Raw genomic sequence first — 15,992 nt, 5'->3', positions numbered from 1 at the left:
CTGGATGCTCTGGAAAGCAGCACCCACAATAGCTCCAATAGCAGTACCCCTCTGGCTCCATGTTTGACTTCATGAACCTCCTGCCCCATCCCTCTCTATTTGCTGCTCTCCCCTTTTTTTGGATATCCCATCCTTGCAGCTCTCCTGTCCCAACTTCTCAAGGACTTTTTGATTTAGAAAGATTTACAGCTTCCGATAGAGGAACAAACAACAGAAAAGGTTTCCAGTAGTGCTCCCCCCACTCCTCCCTGAGTGAGAATTGGACTTCTCTTTCCGGTCCAAGAGAAAACCCTCCTTTAGAAGTCAGACACTAGGAAGAGCAAAGAAGGTTGCTCTTACCACCTCAGCATAGACTGATCTTGGTACCTTTAGTCCACTGGCCAGAAGAATCAGCCTGTCAAAACAGCTTTATTATCCCCAGGTCTTGCTAGCCTCTCTGTCAAGAGACCCCCTCAAAACAGTATAAAGCTCCCCCATCGACAGTGGGAACTGTTCCAACAATTCTGTTTTCTGCTGCTCTCCTTCAAGTCCCACAAATCGTTCCTACAACATGGTCAGCCAGCCAGTGCCACCTCACCAAGATACTGCTGTCCCAAAAGCAACAGGACACGTACATGGACATCAGCACTCTGAATACAGGCCAACTGGGGCACAGCACAGTGTGGTCAGGTCACTGTCAGAGGCAGAGCAGCCCACCCCACCTGCAAACTAATGCACTACTGAATTTAGGAACATTATTCACACTAAAAATGGCCATTGTGGAAGTAGTTTGCATTAAAGTTACCAAGACACCTTAAGGGAAAAAAAAAAACCCCCACACACCCACAAGATTTAGGAATAAGGGCAAAAATTCAGACTGCAGAAAATCCACCACTAGTGAGACTACATGCAGGACAGGACTGAACATTGAAGGTTACGATCAGCATCCCTTGCTTAGATGCACGTCATAATACTAATTTCCCCAAAAGTAAGCCTTTAAAAATGAAAATATAAATAAACTTCTACAGAAAAGTCTATTTTAAAGGAATATACACTTATAAAATATATTCTTACTCAGATCTACTTCCTCTATAAGTACACAATTTGTGCCACAAGTAAGTTTGAGAGGCAAAAAAAAAAAAAAAAAAGCAAACCTGCAAGGGGACAAATTCTAGGTTAGTTTATGAGAGACATGGTTTCAATCCAAAGCTTACTAAAGGTGACTGAAACAAGCTAGTCTATACTGGTACGTCACACTATTTCTCTGAACAAATGCATTATTTTCATATATTGGCAAGGCAATGTTTCATATCAGAACTTCTAGGCTTTGATTTTAACCACAACCAGCGACTGTGCAGAAGTGAGGAATCCAGCTGGGATGAGATCCTACCACAATTCTGCATAGCTCGCAGCTTTAAAATCCACCTCTTTCTTTGTAAGCCAAGAAAGTTTAGTCAACATGACTTCTGGATCAACAGATTTCCCACACCCCTCACATTTTCAAACACTGTAAAACATAAAGATTTCAGTTCCTAGAATTAGTTTTAAATATAGCCAAATACAACTGGTTCGTCCCTAAGGATAAGTTTCCACAGAAAGAACAGAGTACTAAAACTACTGTGTAAGCAGTGGCTTGAAGTTTACTTAAAATTAATTCCATAATGAGCAAATCAATACAAGACCATTAACCTAGTGTTTGAAAAGGAGCTTCTTAGAACTTGTTAGCAAGGATCTCCAAAACTGTACTCTGCAACTCACAACAAGCCTCTCAACATACCCACAAGAGGATTGCGTACATGCCACCCACCTTGACCCACACAAAACCGAGCAAAACAAGACTTTGGAATAGCCCATCAAGATCGGGCCAAGCAACAGAAGTGACAACAAGCTCCTCCTGCAGTTTTAGGCTCAGTTTAAGCCAGTGTAGCTGCAGGGTATCACCCAACCATTCATTCCTACCTGCTTCCCCAGGATCTGTCCACCAATTGCTTTTCAGGCAAATCAGCCAGCTGATCCAGCTAACCCCTCAGCCGGTCTTTCTTGCAGAGCTAGTTGTCAGCCATGCTAGCAAGCAGACCTCACTCACACCACCACACATCGACTACAGAAAACATAAGGGACGCAGTGAGAGGTCCCAGCCAGCGACTAGGGCAGAAGCAATTCCTTTGGCAGCAGTCTGGTCCTGGAGCAACTCAAGCTGACCACTGGGCTTAAGCGTATCCTCAACATACAGTTTTATGATACTGCTGAGTCTCTCTTCTATTGTACCGGCACTGGAATTCATTTGAGCCACAGCAAAGCAGACTAAGGAGCATAAATAGCCAAAGTGATCAATCTTCTGCAGGGCAGACTCCTTAACCAGATCATCGCAGAACAAGACAAACACCAGTGCCAGCACAAGGAGGAGAAAAGCAGAAGAGCTCTCTGTCTACCTTTTTCTCTCCGCACGCCAAACAATTATATCAGAAAGCCATGATGGAAAACCATGCACTCAGTCTTCTTGTGACTGACGATATCTCATTTATAAGCTGACAACATTTGAGAGAGGCAGTAAACTGATTCCAGTGCAAAGGAACATGAAAGAGGCCTTGGAGGTTGGAGTGAACACACAGACCATGACTAGAATTGGCAAAAAATAGTAAAGGTGAAGAACCAGTCCAGCAAATGGAGAATCTTAGATCAGAATCTAGGAAGCAACACAAAGCTGCGGAGCCCCAAAAGTTTTGACATAGATCTGAAGACAGAATTGGAACTACCGGGACAAAGAGGCTGAGGCAGAGTTTGTATCAGACAGGTAACTTGCCTTTAAGCACAACCGTTAAGTTGATCAGAACACACAACCCTTTCTGCCATGCCAAACAAACACTGGGTTGGACATGCAGGACATCTGAGGGCAGGAACAAACACCAAGAAACCCTTGTTCAATTACTGAGAGGGTAGCACCTTCTTCCAGCAGTGCAGCTATCCTTTATGCCCTATCCTTCTCCTGGTCGGCTGTTGCTTCTCCCTCCTGTTAAGAGATCTGACTCGTGAGCTGTGCTGAATCACCTCTACTCAGTCACGCTCTGGAGATGGAAAGCTCCTGTGGCAGGTGGGACTCAGACACCAGGAATACTCAGCATATACACCTCCTCAAGAAAAAAAATATTTGTGAAAACTATGAGCAAGTAACAAGTTTATAGATCAAATGCCTTCGCTGGCAGGATACGAATCCCAGGGAAGGAAGCAGAGGGGCCAAAGCCCATCGGAAACTGGTCAACCAGAGGCTTCAGAAGACATAAAAGGGAAGAGCTTTGGAGGAATAGATTGGCTGGACACAGACAAGGAACATGAAACCAGGACTTGTTGGAACAAGGATCCAGTGGTGAAGCAGAGTATGGAGAAGAGCAGCAAGTGTTGGTTGGGTAGCAGCAGTCACAGTGTAGATAGTTTTCCGCCTTCTACTTTCCATACCTACACACACCCTTGCACACCCTGCAAACCTCTGCATCTAAAAGTAGTGACTAGAGACTTTGGAAGGAGATCAGACTCCGGAGACTAGTCCAGAAGGAGATTAGTCTCTGCGCAACAACCCTGCACAAGTTTCTTCCCCTTAACAACAAAAACCTTTGCCCCATTGAGCTTATCCCACACCTCCCATTGCCCTTCTCTCATTACAGTTTTTCCTCCCTTTCTGCTTCAGTGGTAGAATCATAAAACAGTTTTCGTTGGAAAAAGACCTTTAAGATCAAGTCCAACCATCAACCTAGCACAGACAAGTCCACCACTAAACCATGTCTCTAAGCACCACATCTACGTGTCTTTGAAATACTTCCATGGATGGTGACTGTTCCAATGCTTGACAACCCGTTTGCTGAAGAAATTTTTCCTGACATCCAATCTAAACCTCCTCTGGCACAATTTGAGGCTGTTCCCTCTTGTCTTCTCGCTTGTAACCTGGGAGAAGAGACTAACACCCACCTCGCTACAATCTCCTCTCAGGTAGTTGTGGAGAGTGATAAGGTCTCCCCCGAGCCTCCTTTTCTCCAGACTAAACAACCTCAGTTCCCTCAGCTGCTCCTCCGTAAGACATGCACTCTAGAGCCTTCACCAGCTTCATTGCCCTCCTCTGGACTCGCTCCAGCACCTCAATGTCTTTCTTGTAGTGAGGGATCCAAAACTGAACACAGGATTCAAGATGCGGCCTCACCTGTGCCAAGTACAGGGGGACAATCACTTCCCTTGTCTTGCTGGCCATGCTATTTCTGATACAAGCCAGGATACTGTTGGCCTTCTTGGCCACCTAGGCATGCTGCTGGCTCATATTCAGCCAGCCATCAACCAACACCTCCAGGTCCTTTTCTACCAGGCAGCTTTCCAGCCACTCTTCCCCAAGCCTGTAGCGTTGCATGAGGTTGTTGTGATCCAAGTGCAGGACTGTCAGGTTCCGGATTAAGCTCGTATCTGCCTTATTAGTAAATCTAAAAACTAAATGCAGTCAGTCCCGAGAGGGACCTGCCCAGTCAATGCAGTCAGTCCACGTGGGACCCACCTGATTCAACTGCAGTCAGTCCACGTGGGACCTGCCTGATTAATCACCCGGTATGCTTTACCTGCCTGCAGGTAAAGCACCCCCAAAATCCTGACCAAAGATAAAATAGATTCGTGATCCTTGAGTTTGGACAAAGCACAACCGAGGCACGGTATCAATAAACTTAACCTTGACTTTATTAAGTCCAACAATGAGGCAACTTAGTGAACAAGGAAGGGAGAGAGAGAGAAGTAAGTAAAAGGAAGAGAGGAAAAGAGATCAGTTGAGAGGGAAAAGATAGTCACCACCCTGGATCCCGCAGCGTCCTGTGGGTCCTCTGTTGATTCCCGGCAGTCGGGGGTGGGCGCGCGCGTGATGGGGCAAAACGGCCTCTTTTATAGAGAATTTTTGCAGAGTCATGCTGACATGGAGCCGCCAGTCACAGTTTGCACCACTCACAGTCCTGACGGCGTGACATGTCCAGTTCCCGCGCCATAGGATTGGCCCATTGCCAGGCTGTCGCCCGATGTCCCAGATGGGTCTCTCAGAGGGGATGGAGGGCTGCAGGGCGTTCGGCATCTAACTTCTTGCCTCAGAAAATGTCGTCAAGGTCAGGTAGTCCTTTACCCCAGAAGATGGCGTCTGAACACGTGGGATAGGACAGTTTCTGAGACAATGCCGAAAAAAAAAAGGGGACAAGGAACAGATCCCCACAAGGACCAGAGACTTTGCCTTGTTGAACCTCATACAGTTGGCCTCAGCTCATCAATCCAGCCTGTCCAGATCCCTCTGCAGAGCAGAGGTAGTCTTCTAGCATACATGAAAATCCTCTGGAAAATCTTTGTGATTAACGTCCCTAGAGCTGAGCTCCTCACCCCTGCTCTTCCTCATCCAGTAACTGTAGAGCTCCTCAAGAAGTGGAAGCACAGCCGACCCTCATGTACTGGCATGCCTGATGTAAAACACCCTCCTAGGACACCATGGCTTACAATTACTTAAGAGGAGAAAATAAGTAGGAGGTAGAAAACACAGAAGAAAAAACACCCAAGCAAACAAAACCAAATCCTGTACAGTCAACTAGACAGTAAGTACTGCACACACATAGATCGTGCCTCGACCTGAGCCACACAGCTATCTCCCACCCTCTTTGGGACAAGCAACTGAGTCATGAGAGAAACACAAGAGGGAACCCTCAGGAGAGAAAGAAGCAAGGAGGGTGACATAAAAATGGAAAAAGAAGTACAAGAAACAGAGATAGGCACCGCTTTCCCTGAGGCTCAGCTTCTGGACATCTCATCTCCAGTTTTAAGAACTGCTACACAAGAGGTTTCTTTCAAAACCTACAAACAAATCCCAGGATTTTAGGTGTCACCATCTGTTGCTGAGGGCAGGGGACTAAATTAAAAGCTCAGTAGGAGATTTTGCATATAGCTCTTTTCCAGTGGTAGCTGGAGAAGCTTACGTTGTGGATCAGAATTTCAGCTCTGCTAATGACTCAGCCAGTGGGTGATGGTGTACTGCTCTAGACTTCAACTCCAGGAATCTGGGAAGTTGCACAGATTTGAAAAAAAATACTACATTAAGGTTAAATAATCAGGAGTCAAAAAATAGCAGATTTAAGGTAGAATCCTTTTGTGCAATTAAATGTACTACAGGGAAAGGAAGTCAAATAGCTCTAATTCTAGCATTTTCAGATATTAACATCTGGAACGTGTTTTGCTTTACTCTACAAAGCTAGGTTTCCTAAAGTCTATCAATAAGTGAGCAACAGAAGTCATCTGAAGTTACAAGCAGCAACCCTAAATCTAATTAGGCAAGCGATTAAACCATGACAGCCCAACACAACATGAGATGCTTTACCACTAGCTACACTGTTTATCCCACATTTGTGTTCGTATACAGGCCTAAAGAATCAAATCTGGCATTTCTGTTAGAATAATTAGGAACGATATTTCCTTACTATCATCCCTTCTATATCAGAGATGGTCATCCCAACCCTATGGATTAGGAATGAAAAATACTCATAAGACCAACAACATGTTTCACCCACCTATCAAAACGTAACTCCCAGGTGGTAAACTACTGCAGTTTTCCCCAAACCCCACCCTCAGCTCTGCCCTCACACCCTCAGGACCTCCTGCCAGCTCACTTGTTCCTTACACAGGACTGCATTTACCCAACTGGCTCTAACACCCGGCACCGTTCCAGTTCAACTACTTTGCTGGAGACACTTCTGTGCTTCTCACGCCTACACAAGGCCCCTCCTTGTTTTCACCAGGCCCTGTCACAGGTAACCTGCCCAAATGGGAGGGAACTATACTGGCCAAAAAGCGATGTAAAGAAACTGGAGCAAGGTACTACTCTAGCCTGCGTCCTTGCATAAATTCCCTAGTTTTAACTAACAGGTTTCCATTACAAGTATTCCTACTTTAAAATACCCAGAAGGTTCAGAGAATGAGCTAGCTTAAAATAATAGCTATTCATCCCCTGGGCTAATAACTTTTCAAGCGTTTCCCTCTCAGGCTGTTTTTCAGAGATGGGTATTCCTTCCACCTTAATACAAACAGAATCTGTCCTCTACTCACCATTAGCTTTCTTTTAGAGGTGGAGAGACCACACTACAGCATTTAACTCTTCTTCACATGCACCTCTGTTCCTGCAGTTAAACATGGCAAAGCCTGTTCACATTCTGATTCAAGTTCCCCAATGACATTAGCTCTGTGTTACTGAACACTTCCACCCAGAATTTCACTTGAAAAATGAAAAGCATCTCTCAAAAAAACAGGAGAACTGAAGTGTTCACACCAAATCAAACTCTAGAACTAGAGATTATGAGCCCGGCTGATGCTGAGGTTGGTGGTGGCTGATGCTGAGGTTGGTGGTGCCTACACACACATTTAGTCTCAACAGGTTCTGACACAAGCCAGAAGGGCTGAAGCCCACCAGCAGGGACGCAGCAGAACCAGAGATGGGACTCTGGACTTTTGGGCTCTAAGCATTTGCTCTCCTTCTCCTCTTCTGACCAGAGAGTACAAGAAGGAGCACTTAACAAGTGTTGAGCAATCCTACTAAGCAGACATTTTAAACAGTAACATCACGTGCAAAGGAGAACACCTAAAAGAAGCAATCAAGAAGCAGAAATTGTAGAAGACAGAGTAGAATATGGTTCACTCCTTTATATTGTTTAGGAAGCAAAACTGATTATAGGATATGTTAGTAGCAGTAGCCCAGTTAAAAAATACTAGAGAACCTCCCCGACTCACTAAGAGCTGCAATGTCTCAAAAGGAGTTGCAGCTCACTGAAGTACTGTGCAGTGCAAGCTGCTGAGCCTAGAGCAACAGGCTCAGAGATCCCACCTCTCCTGGGTTGCTCTGGAAGAGCAGCGCTTGCTCAGTCCAACAAAGAGCAGGCTGGAGGGAGACACTGACAGAAGCCTTGTAAATTACAAGCTCTGAGTAGGATTGATGACTAATGGAAGACAGCTAATTTTTTTACCGGAGAAAAATTAGGATGGATGCTGGGAAAACTTACATGGTAAATGGGAAAACAAAAAGCCATACACACTGGAGCACAGCACTTCTGGGAAGTTTAGACAGGACTAGGACACTTGCACCAGATCGTTCCCAGAGCCACATCTCAGTGCAGTAACTCTTCAGAAGCACTTTGCAAATAGCCATACAAGAAAACAATACATGCTCCAAGTTCAGCCTGCAAGTTTGACTTGAGCTGTCATGATCAAAAGTTATAAGCAAGCTGGCATATTTTCACATGTTCTTAACATTAATTTTTGGGTTGATGAGCGCCATGCTTTATTTCATACAAGGGCAGAAGTGTTTGTGTAGTGCTCAGAATTGAGAACAAGACCAGAAAACCCCTGCCACAGATGCTAAGTGCTGAAGATCACAGAATCACAGAATGTTAGGGATTCGAAGGGACCTTGAAAGATCATCTAGTCCAATCCCCCTGCCGAAGCAGGATTACCTAGATCATATCACACAGGAACGCGTCCAGGCGGGTTTTGAATCTCTCCAGAGAAGGAGACTCCATAACCTCTCTGGGCAGCCTGTTCCAGTGTTCGGTTGCCCTCACCGTAAAGAAGTTTTTCCTCATATTTATGTGGAACCTCCTGTGTTCCAGCTTGCACCCATTGCCCCTTGTCCTGTCAATGGATGTCACTGAGAAGAGCCTGGCTCCATCCTCATGACACTTGCCCTTTACATATTTATAAACATTAATGAGGTCACCCCTCAGTCTCCTCTTCTCCAAGCTAAAGAGACCCAGCTCCCTCAGCCTCTCCTCGTAAGGGAGATGTTCCACTCCCTTAATCATCTTCGTGGCTCTGCGCTGGACTCTCTCTAGCAGTTCCCTGTCCTTCTTGAACTGAGGGGCCCAGAACTGGACACAATATTCCAGGTGCGGCCTCACCAGGGCAGAGTAGAGGGGGAGGAGAACCTCTCTCAACCTGCTAACCACACCCCTTCTAATACACCCCAGGATGCCACTGGCCTTCTTGGCCACAAGGGCACATTGCTGGCTCATGGTCATCCTGCTGTCCACTAGGACCCCCGGGTCCCTTTCCCCTACGCTGCTCTCTAACAGGTCTGTCCCCAACTTGTTCTCATACATGGGGTTGTTCTTGCCTAGATGCAGGACTCTACACTTGCCCTTGTTATATTTCATTAAATTTCTCCCTGCTCACTCTCCAGCCTGTCTAGGCCCCTCTGAATGGCTGCGCAGCCTTCCGGTGTGTCAGCCACTCCTCCCAGTTTTGTGTCATCAGCGAACTTGCTGACAGTGCACTCTATTCCCTCATCCAAGTCATAAATGAATATATTGAATAGTACTGGTCCAAGTACCGACCCTTGAGGGACTCCACTAGACACAGGCCTCCAACTAGACTCTGTCCCATTGACCACCACTCTCTGGCTTCTTTCCTTCAGCCAGTTCACAATCCACCTCACTACCCGATCATCCAGACCACACTTCCTCAGTTTAGCTGCGAGGATGCTGTGGGAGACCGTGTCAAACGCTTTACTGAAATCAAGATAGACCACATCCACAGCTTTACCATCATCTATCCACCGGGTTATGTCTGAATAAGTGATTCTGCTAAAGAACAAGAGACAAATAAAAGCTCTCCTCAAAGTTCCGCACACACCAGCCAAGCACTCAGGTGCAGGGAAAACAGGGAGTCGCACAGAGCCTCTACTCTCACACCTTGCAGAGAGAGCAGCTCTAAGAGAGGTTGAAACTCCCTTCGTTTCCCCACTAACTATACCCTCACCACACATTGCACTAGGTTGGCTGTTTTAATCTGTGACAGCGATTTGTGACATGGTCTGTCAACTATCACTGCACATTGCCAAACACCTGCAAAGCAAGATTGCACTCACTTGAGCAAAGGGATTGAAACTTACTTGCAGAAAACAAAAAAGCCTTCAGGTAACAACTATTTCACTTGACGCTAAGGAGCTTGAAAAATCATGTTGCTTATGAAAGCTGCTCAAAGTTATCAACAAGTTACCACCTAGTCAGCACCAATGTGAATGTCCTTTGTACGGAGTCCTTAAATTGTCATTAAAATCATTTATCATCCAACTTATTTCATTAAGGTTGTCCCAAGAACTTCATAAGGACAGGATTACATGCTGTTTCCAGGGACCACAGGAAGCACAATCTTATAGGTGGAATCTAACTCAAACCATTTACAAGCACAAAATCCAGCTTGTCACTTCTTCCTCTTCATATAAGCATCACATCTTATTAATCTAATAAGATTATTGTTAATGTCTGATTTAGAGCTTGTTATTACCCCAACTTCCTAGTCAATAAGAGTCAGGGAGTCACCCTGCATATTCTTAGTTTCTAAAAGACTTAACTGTAAAGACACAAATAAGTCTCTACTCCACTGCTCGTGTACCCAGTTACATACATTTTTCATGCCTCCCTTTGTGACCCCGGTATACAATGTAGCCCGTGTTAAGTAAAAGCAGCCAACAAGAACAGGCAGAGAGCATTCACGCAGCTTTGCTGCTCATGGAAGAACTTATTGTTAAACATTTACACAGGAAAAGAACCGTTTAAGGGGGTTTTGTCTAAAACCAAACTACAGGAAGTTAGAGGCAGTTGAGAGCACCGTCCTGATTAATGGCCTCTTACAGATTCTTTTTTAAGAAATCTAGAGCAAATTGCCCACATTTAGTTATTTTTGCAGGGTAGTGAATAAACTTCAAAAAGCTTAAGGCAAGCTCATCTTCACAAACATTTGTTGGCCCCAATACAACTGTACAGCTGTATTCATCACATGAGAAAGCATCATCACTATCAGACATTCTGTAATCACTAAATGTGCGATTATTCAACCGTACTTGTATCAAAGGCACTGGGGGGAGAAGTGGACGCTTTTCTAAGCCACTGTGTGGCTTGAAAGAAAACAGGACTTTACTTCGAGTATCATATGGCCAATTACACAGGCAAAATGAACTTTGTTTCCAGTTAACACATCACTTCAGTTACAGCAAATTGAGAAAAAAAACCCGATTTCTCATTAAAATATTTGTGATTTTGAGCCAGGAAAAAAAAAGAAATAAAAGTTTAAGTATCTGGCATAACCAAGATGTCAGAAGTTTCAGAGCATCAGATCACTCCAACTTGTAGTGCCAGTGTATTTTGAATATATAAAGTTGATAATTTGCACATACCGAACTGGTCTGACCTCACAGCTGACCCTGCTGAGCAGGAGGTTGGACTAGAGGCCTCCTGAGGTCCCTCTCAGTCTGAATCACCACAGGACTTTGACTTCATTTTACCAAGTTCCTAAAGGGAAGGGGCAGAAAAACTATTTCATCTTCTCCAGAAAAAGAGGTGGTTTCCTAAAATAGGAGATACGGCAACTCGCCAAGCAGGAGCTATGACTGCAGCAGACAGTTCCCCACTCCAGAATACACCCAACTGTCAGTGGCAGAGAAGCAAGGTGGCTGCCTGCCACCACCATCAATGGGACACTCTCATCCAACCTAAGGACATACCATTATGGATCACAACTACCCGTGCTGCCAACAGATCTGCCTGTCTAGAGGAAGGCAGGGGAATAGCCACATCTTTGCTGTATTCTTGGTGATTTCAGAGTGACTCCTTGGCACTCTGCTCCTGTCAAGTCTGGGGTTTATTTAGCTAAACGGCTTTCTGAGCAAGGGAGCTGTTATCTTCATCTTCTGTTACCAATTTATGAGGCACACTAAAGGTACAGAGCAGCTTACCCAGGAATTTTCACTGTACTCTCTCTCAAGATGCACCCAGAAATCCCACATTGAGACAACATCCACCCAACCTCCATCACTGCACAGTAGCTAAAATCAAGCCAGATGAGTTATGGGGAGAGAAAACCAGAAAAGCTGCATACGGACCTTCACACATAAGCATCACCATAGAAAAAGTAACTTTTTTGTCAAAACAGCTGCTATTCAAAAGTAGTACAAACCTAATTTTCTCAGAGTACATTACCGGTCCACGTAGTTCCTCCTCCTCACATCTGCTCCTTCTAAATACCAGCAAATTAGACAAAGCATAGACAGAAGCAATCACATATATGCAACCAAAAACCCACTAAGAAAACAAGGAAAGAATTTGCAACTCAATTTCAGACACAAAGATAAGAAGAGTTAAGTTGCAGAAGAGTTAAAACACACTAAGAAAACAAGGAAAGAATTTGCAACTCAACTTCAGACAGAAAGTTAAGAAAGTTAAGTTGCAGAAGAGTTAAAGGGCATTAAGAAGCCCTTACAAAAGGGCTTGTAAGGGCTTTCTAGTTTTTGTAAAGTTGCTTTCTAGTTGTGCAGTAGAAAGAATGCATTGTCACAGTGATCACAGCAGCTAATTAGCATCAAACCCATTGTTTTTTAAAGGACCAGGAGAGGAGGAAATGCACTTCTTCCCACAGTATGACTTGGTAATTTGCTAATTCTCAAGCTGACCCAATATATCTGCAGCTGTGCCTTCATCCTTCTTTCCAGCAGGAGAGCCTCCCCAGCCTATTGCTGGTGCCACAATGCACTCCTGGGCAAACCACCGCAGTGCCTATTCAGGCTGAGAAAACCTCTCCTCATTTCAGCTAGAGGTGGCAGCAGCTGCCCCGGTAAAGCAGCACCTGAGCACCTCACCTGCACCAGTAGCACACAGAGGATGACCAACAGCCAGCTGATGATGGCCACGAGTCCTTCTACAGTGACAGCTGAGGTCCAAGTTAGCAGCCACCATCATCCTATTTCTCCATCCTCTGTGATGCTTCAGCACAGTAGGAGTTATTCCTCCTGCTCCACTTCAGAGCAGGAGTAATGAACACAGGGAATTTAGCTGTACTGCCAATGCTCCTCTTCCTCCATGCCTTGAAGATCATTATCATGGCAAAGAGAAGGAATAATTTTTGTGAGCAGCCACTGGCCTTATACAATGGCCTGCTGCTGCCTGCACTTGTACAAAACAGTGACAGTGGACACGCGTATCGCAGCTCTCTGTTCACAGGATGTTCAAGAATGTGACTGAGGAAAGATCTGTTGTCCACAGTTTGTGGTTCCAGCTGCTGACATTTGGCTTAAGCACTGCAAACTTCCATGTTTGAAACAATGCAGAACAAGATAAAGTAACCACCAAGGCTTCTGTGATGCACCACAGGTCAGCAGGCAACTGAATGTAGTAATATATTCAAAACCGACCTTAGAAAGTCAAAAAGACTTTGGGTCTCCTGTGCCAACCATATCTTTAACAGGCGTACCATTTCTCTAGCTGGAAGGAAGACATGGGCCTTCATCATTTGTACGTAATGCTATAACTTACCCAAAGCACTACTGCTGCATTTCAAGCCTGTGCATGCAGGACCCATGACATGCTCTGGGATTACGTATGCTGCCAGTAGCATTGCCGGTTTACTGGTGCCTCACACAAGCAGACGTTCAATTACCCGACCACATCTTCACATACGAGTTCTGTGCCGGCTCTTGCAGAGGTTATAGGGAACCACATTTATTAGCCCTGCAACCCACCTGCTGTACCTACAGCTCTGCCACTCAGAAGCAGCTGCAGAGCCTAAGCACCTGATGCCCTCCTACTCCCCTTCAGGGAAGGAAGTACCTTTTGCAGCCTTTTAAACTATCATCTCATCTCAAACTCACAGTTCTTACAGTTTGCCATTATTTTTATGGCCCACCTTATCAACTCCCAACCAGACACAAGACTTGCCCTTCCCACTGCCTTTGGCAGGAATGGATTTGAAAATTCTCTTGGCCTGATCTGTGACACTGGCAGAGAAGTCCTTTCTAACTCCTCATCACTACTTAAAAGCCGCTGTAGCGGTGTCAGTCTAAGATGGAAGAAATGGTCTTTCCCCAGCATGGTTCCCATGACTAGGAATCTGAGAACTGAGAAAAGTTAGCACAACATAGCCTGACAGTCCCCCGGTAACATCCCCTGCTATACTTCCACAGTGCTCCTGTATTTCTGGGATGCCGGTTACATGCTGTGGCCACTCCCTCCCGGCCATCGCTACTGTCACCCGTGTCACCAGGGACAGCCACTCGTACCGCAGCCCTTTTCCGAAGGGCCCCGAGCTGCCGGCAGCCACGTCCCAGGATTCCGGAGGGGAGGGTCTGCAGCGGAACGGGGACGGGCACAAGTTTCACACGGCCGCACTATCAAGTCGTTCTTGGCGCGGCTGATCCCTCGCCCGGAGCGGCTGGCAGCAGACACCGGCTGGCCGCGCTGCGGCCCTCGGAGGCGCTGCCGGCCCCGCCGAGACGGCGCCGCTCGCCCTCCCGCCGCCCGGCCAGGCACGGGCTGCCCGGTACCGAGGCCGCCGCCGCCCCACGGCCCGTCCCCGCTCCCGCGCAGGGGCCGGCAGGGAGAGCCCGCTGCTCCGGGGGCGGCGGCGGAGGGGGCTGACGTGACGTCAGCGATGAGGCGCGAGGCCGGCGAGAGCGGAGCCACCCACCAGCGCCGGCACGGAGGGGGCTGGCGCGCACCGATCAGCCGCGCTGGGCACTGCTGCCTGCACCGGCACCGCTCCCGGCCGCCTCCCCGCCGGACCCCGGGCCCGGCCGCCCGAGCCCAAGTCCCAACAAGCCGTGCCCGCCCGACGCGCGCACGTCCCAACCAACAGCCTTTCCCTCCAGACCCGCTCCGACCGGCGCCAGCCGGCCCCGCAGCTCTCCCGGGGAGCCTGAGCAGGGCGCGCGCCCGGCGGCGCGGCAGCACCCGCCGGCCCCTCAGCCGCTGCCCCAGGCCGGCCTGCCCGGGGACCTGGCTGCCGCTCCCGGCCGCTCCGCCAGGCCACCCCGGTTGCTCCGAGGGCCCGCCCGCCGCCCGCGCTCCCCAGGAGGAGCGTACCCCACCGCCCCTCCCCGCCGGGCCGAGGCCGCCGTCGCGCTCCCCCGTGGGCCCTGCCCCAGCCCGAGTGTGGGGTGGAAGAGCCGTCGCGGGGGCGACGCAGCCGGCCGGGACGTACACTCACCTGCCCAGGCGCCCAGCGCCGGCCCCACGGCGGCGGCGCAGCTGCCCAGCACCCAGAGGCGGAGGCCGGCCAGCAGGCGGTAGGAGGCCAGCGCCGCCGCGTAGAGAGCGCCCAGCGCGCCCACCCAGTAGAGGAGGCCGACGGCCGGGAGCGCGTCAGGAGCCACCATGCTGCGGAGGCGGCCGCGGCCGAACTGAGCCCTCCCGGCCACCGCCGACCCGCAACCGTCACGGCGCCCGCCCCCACTCCGCCGCGATTGGCTGAGGGGCCGCTCAGCCACCGGGTAACCCGGCAACGCGGCCGGCCCCGCCCGCCCTCGGGCCGCGCGGCCCCGCTACGCTCCTGTCGCGCCGAGAAGGAGGGGGCGCGGAGCGAGCAGCCACACGCCCCCGTACTACTTGCGGCCTGCGCCCCACGTGGTCAGCACCACTCTCTTGCCGCCATTGGCCGGCGAGGATGGCCGTCACCGAGCAGCCGTGTTTCGATTGGCTCTGCCGCCCGAGGTTCTCGCAGGATTGGTGAAAGACCGGGCCTCTCTTCCCGCCTCCACTGACGTCATATGAGTCCATTCATAAAATGCTCAGGCTCCGCCTCGCACCCGAGTAGGTCTCTCGGTTTCCCTCCTCCCCCAGCTCAGCGCTGCGATCGCCACGGCGGCGGGGGGCCGGAGCCCGAGCCTGGCCCGGCCGGGCGGAGCGGCCGTGGGAGCGGTGACTCCGCGGGCAGAGGCGTGTGCCCCCAGCCCAGGGAGCCTGGCACCGAGGCCGTCCGTCCCGGGGAAAGTGGGGCCGGGCGTCCCAGCCCAGCCGCCGTTACACCGCACGCACCGTGGGGCTGGCAGCGCCTCCCTGTCTGATCGGCCTTACCCTGCCGCCCCCGGCAAGGCCCAGGGGCAGCGGGTGGTGGTCACCTCCTGAGGTGCTTCCCCTGAGCTGACCACTTGCTGCACCACGCCTGGGCTTGCTCTTTCCCACCACCCCGCACCGGCCCGTTAGACACAA

At 49.0% G+C, this 15,992-nt stretch overlaps 1 protein-coding gene across 1 annotated transcript in view; it reads right to left on the bottom strand.

The window, feature by feature from the left end:
* HSD17B12 (hydroxysteroid 17-beta dehydrogenase 12) overlaps nucleotides 1-15,435 on the bottom strand; it is a 91,970-nt gene extending 76,535 nt beyond the window's left edge. The window contains 2 exon segments of the mRNA XM_068398701.1: nucleotides 14,992-15,165; nucleotides 15,168-15,435. Of these exon segments, the coding sequence (XP_068254802.1) occupies nucleotides 14,992-15,165; nucleotides 15,168-15,435 (442 nt within the window).
* Between the last annotated feature and the right edge of the window lie 557 nt (nucleotides 15,436-15,992).

This window comes from Nyctibius grandis, chromosome 4 (genome assembly GCF_013368605.1).
Source record: "Nyctibius grandis isolate bNycGra1 chromosome 4, bNycGra1.pri, whole genome shotgun sequence".
NCBI classification, from domain to species: Eukaryota; Metazoa; Chordata; class Aves; order Nyctibiiformes; family Nyctibiidae; genus Nyctibius; species Nyctibius grandis.
The sequence above is the reverse complement of the archived record's forward strand: the minus strand, read 5'-3'. Positions and strand labels throughout refer to the sequence as shown.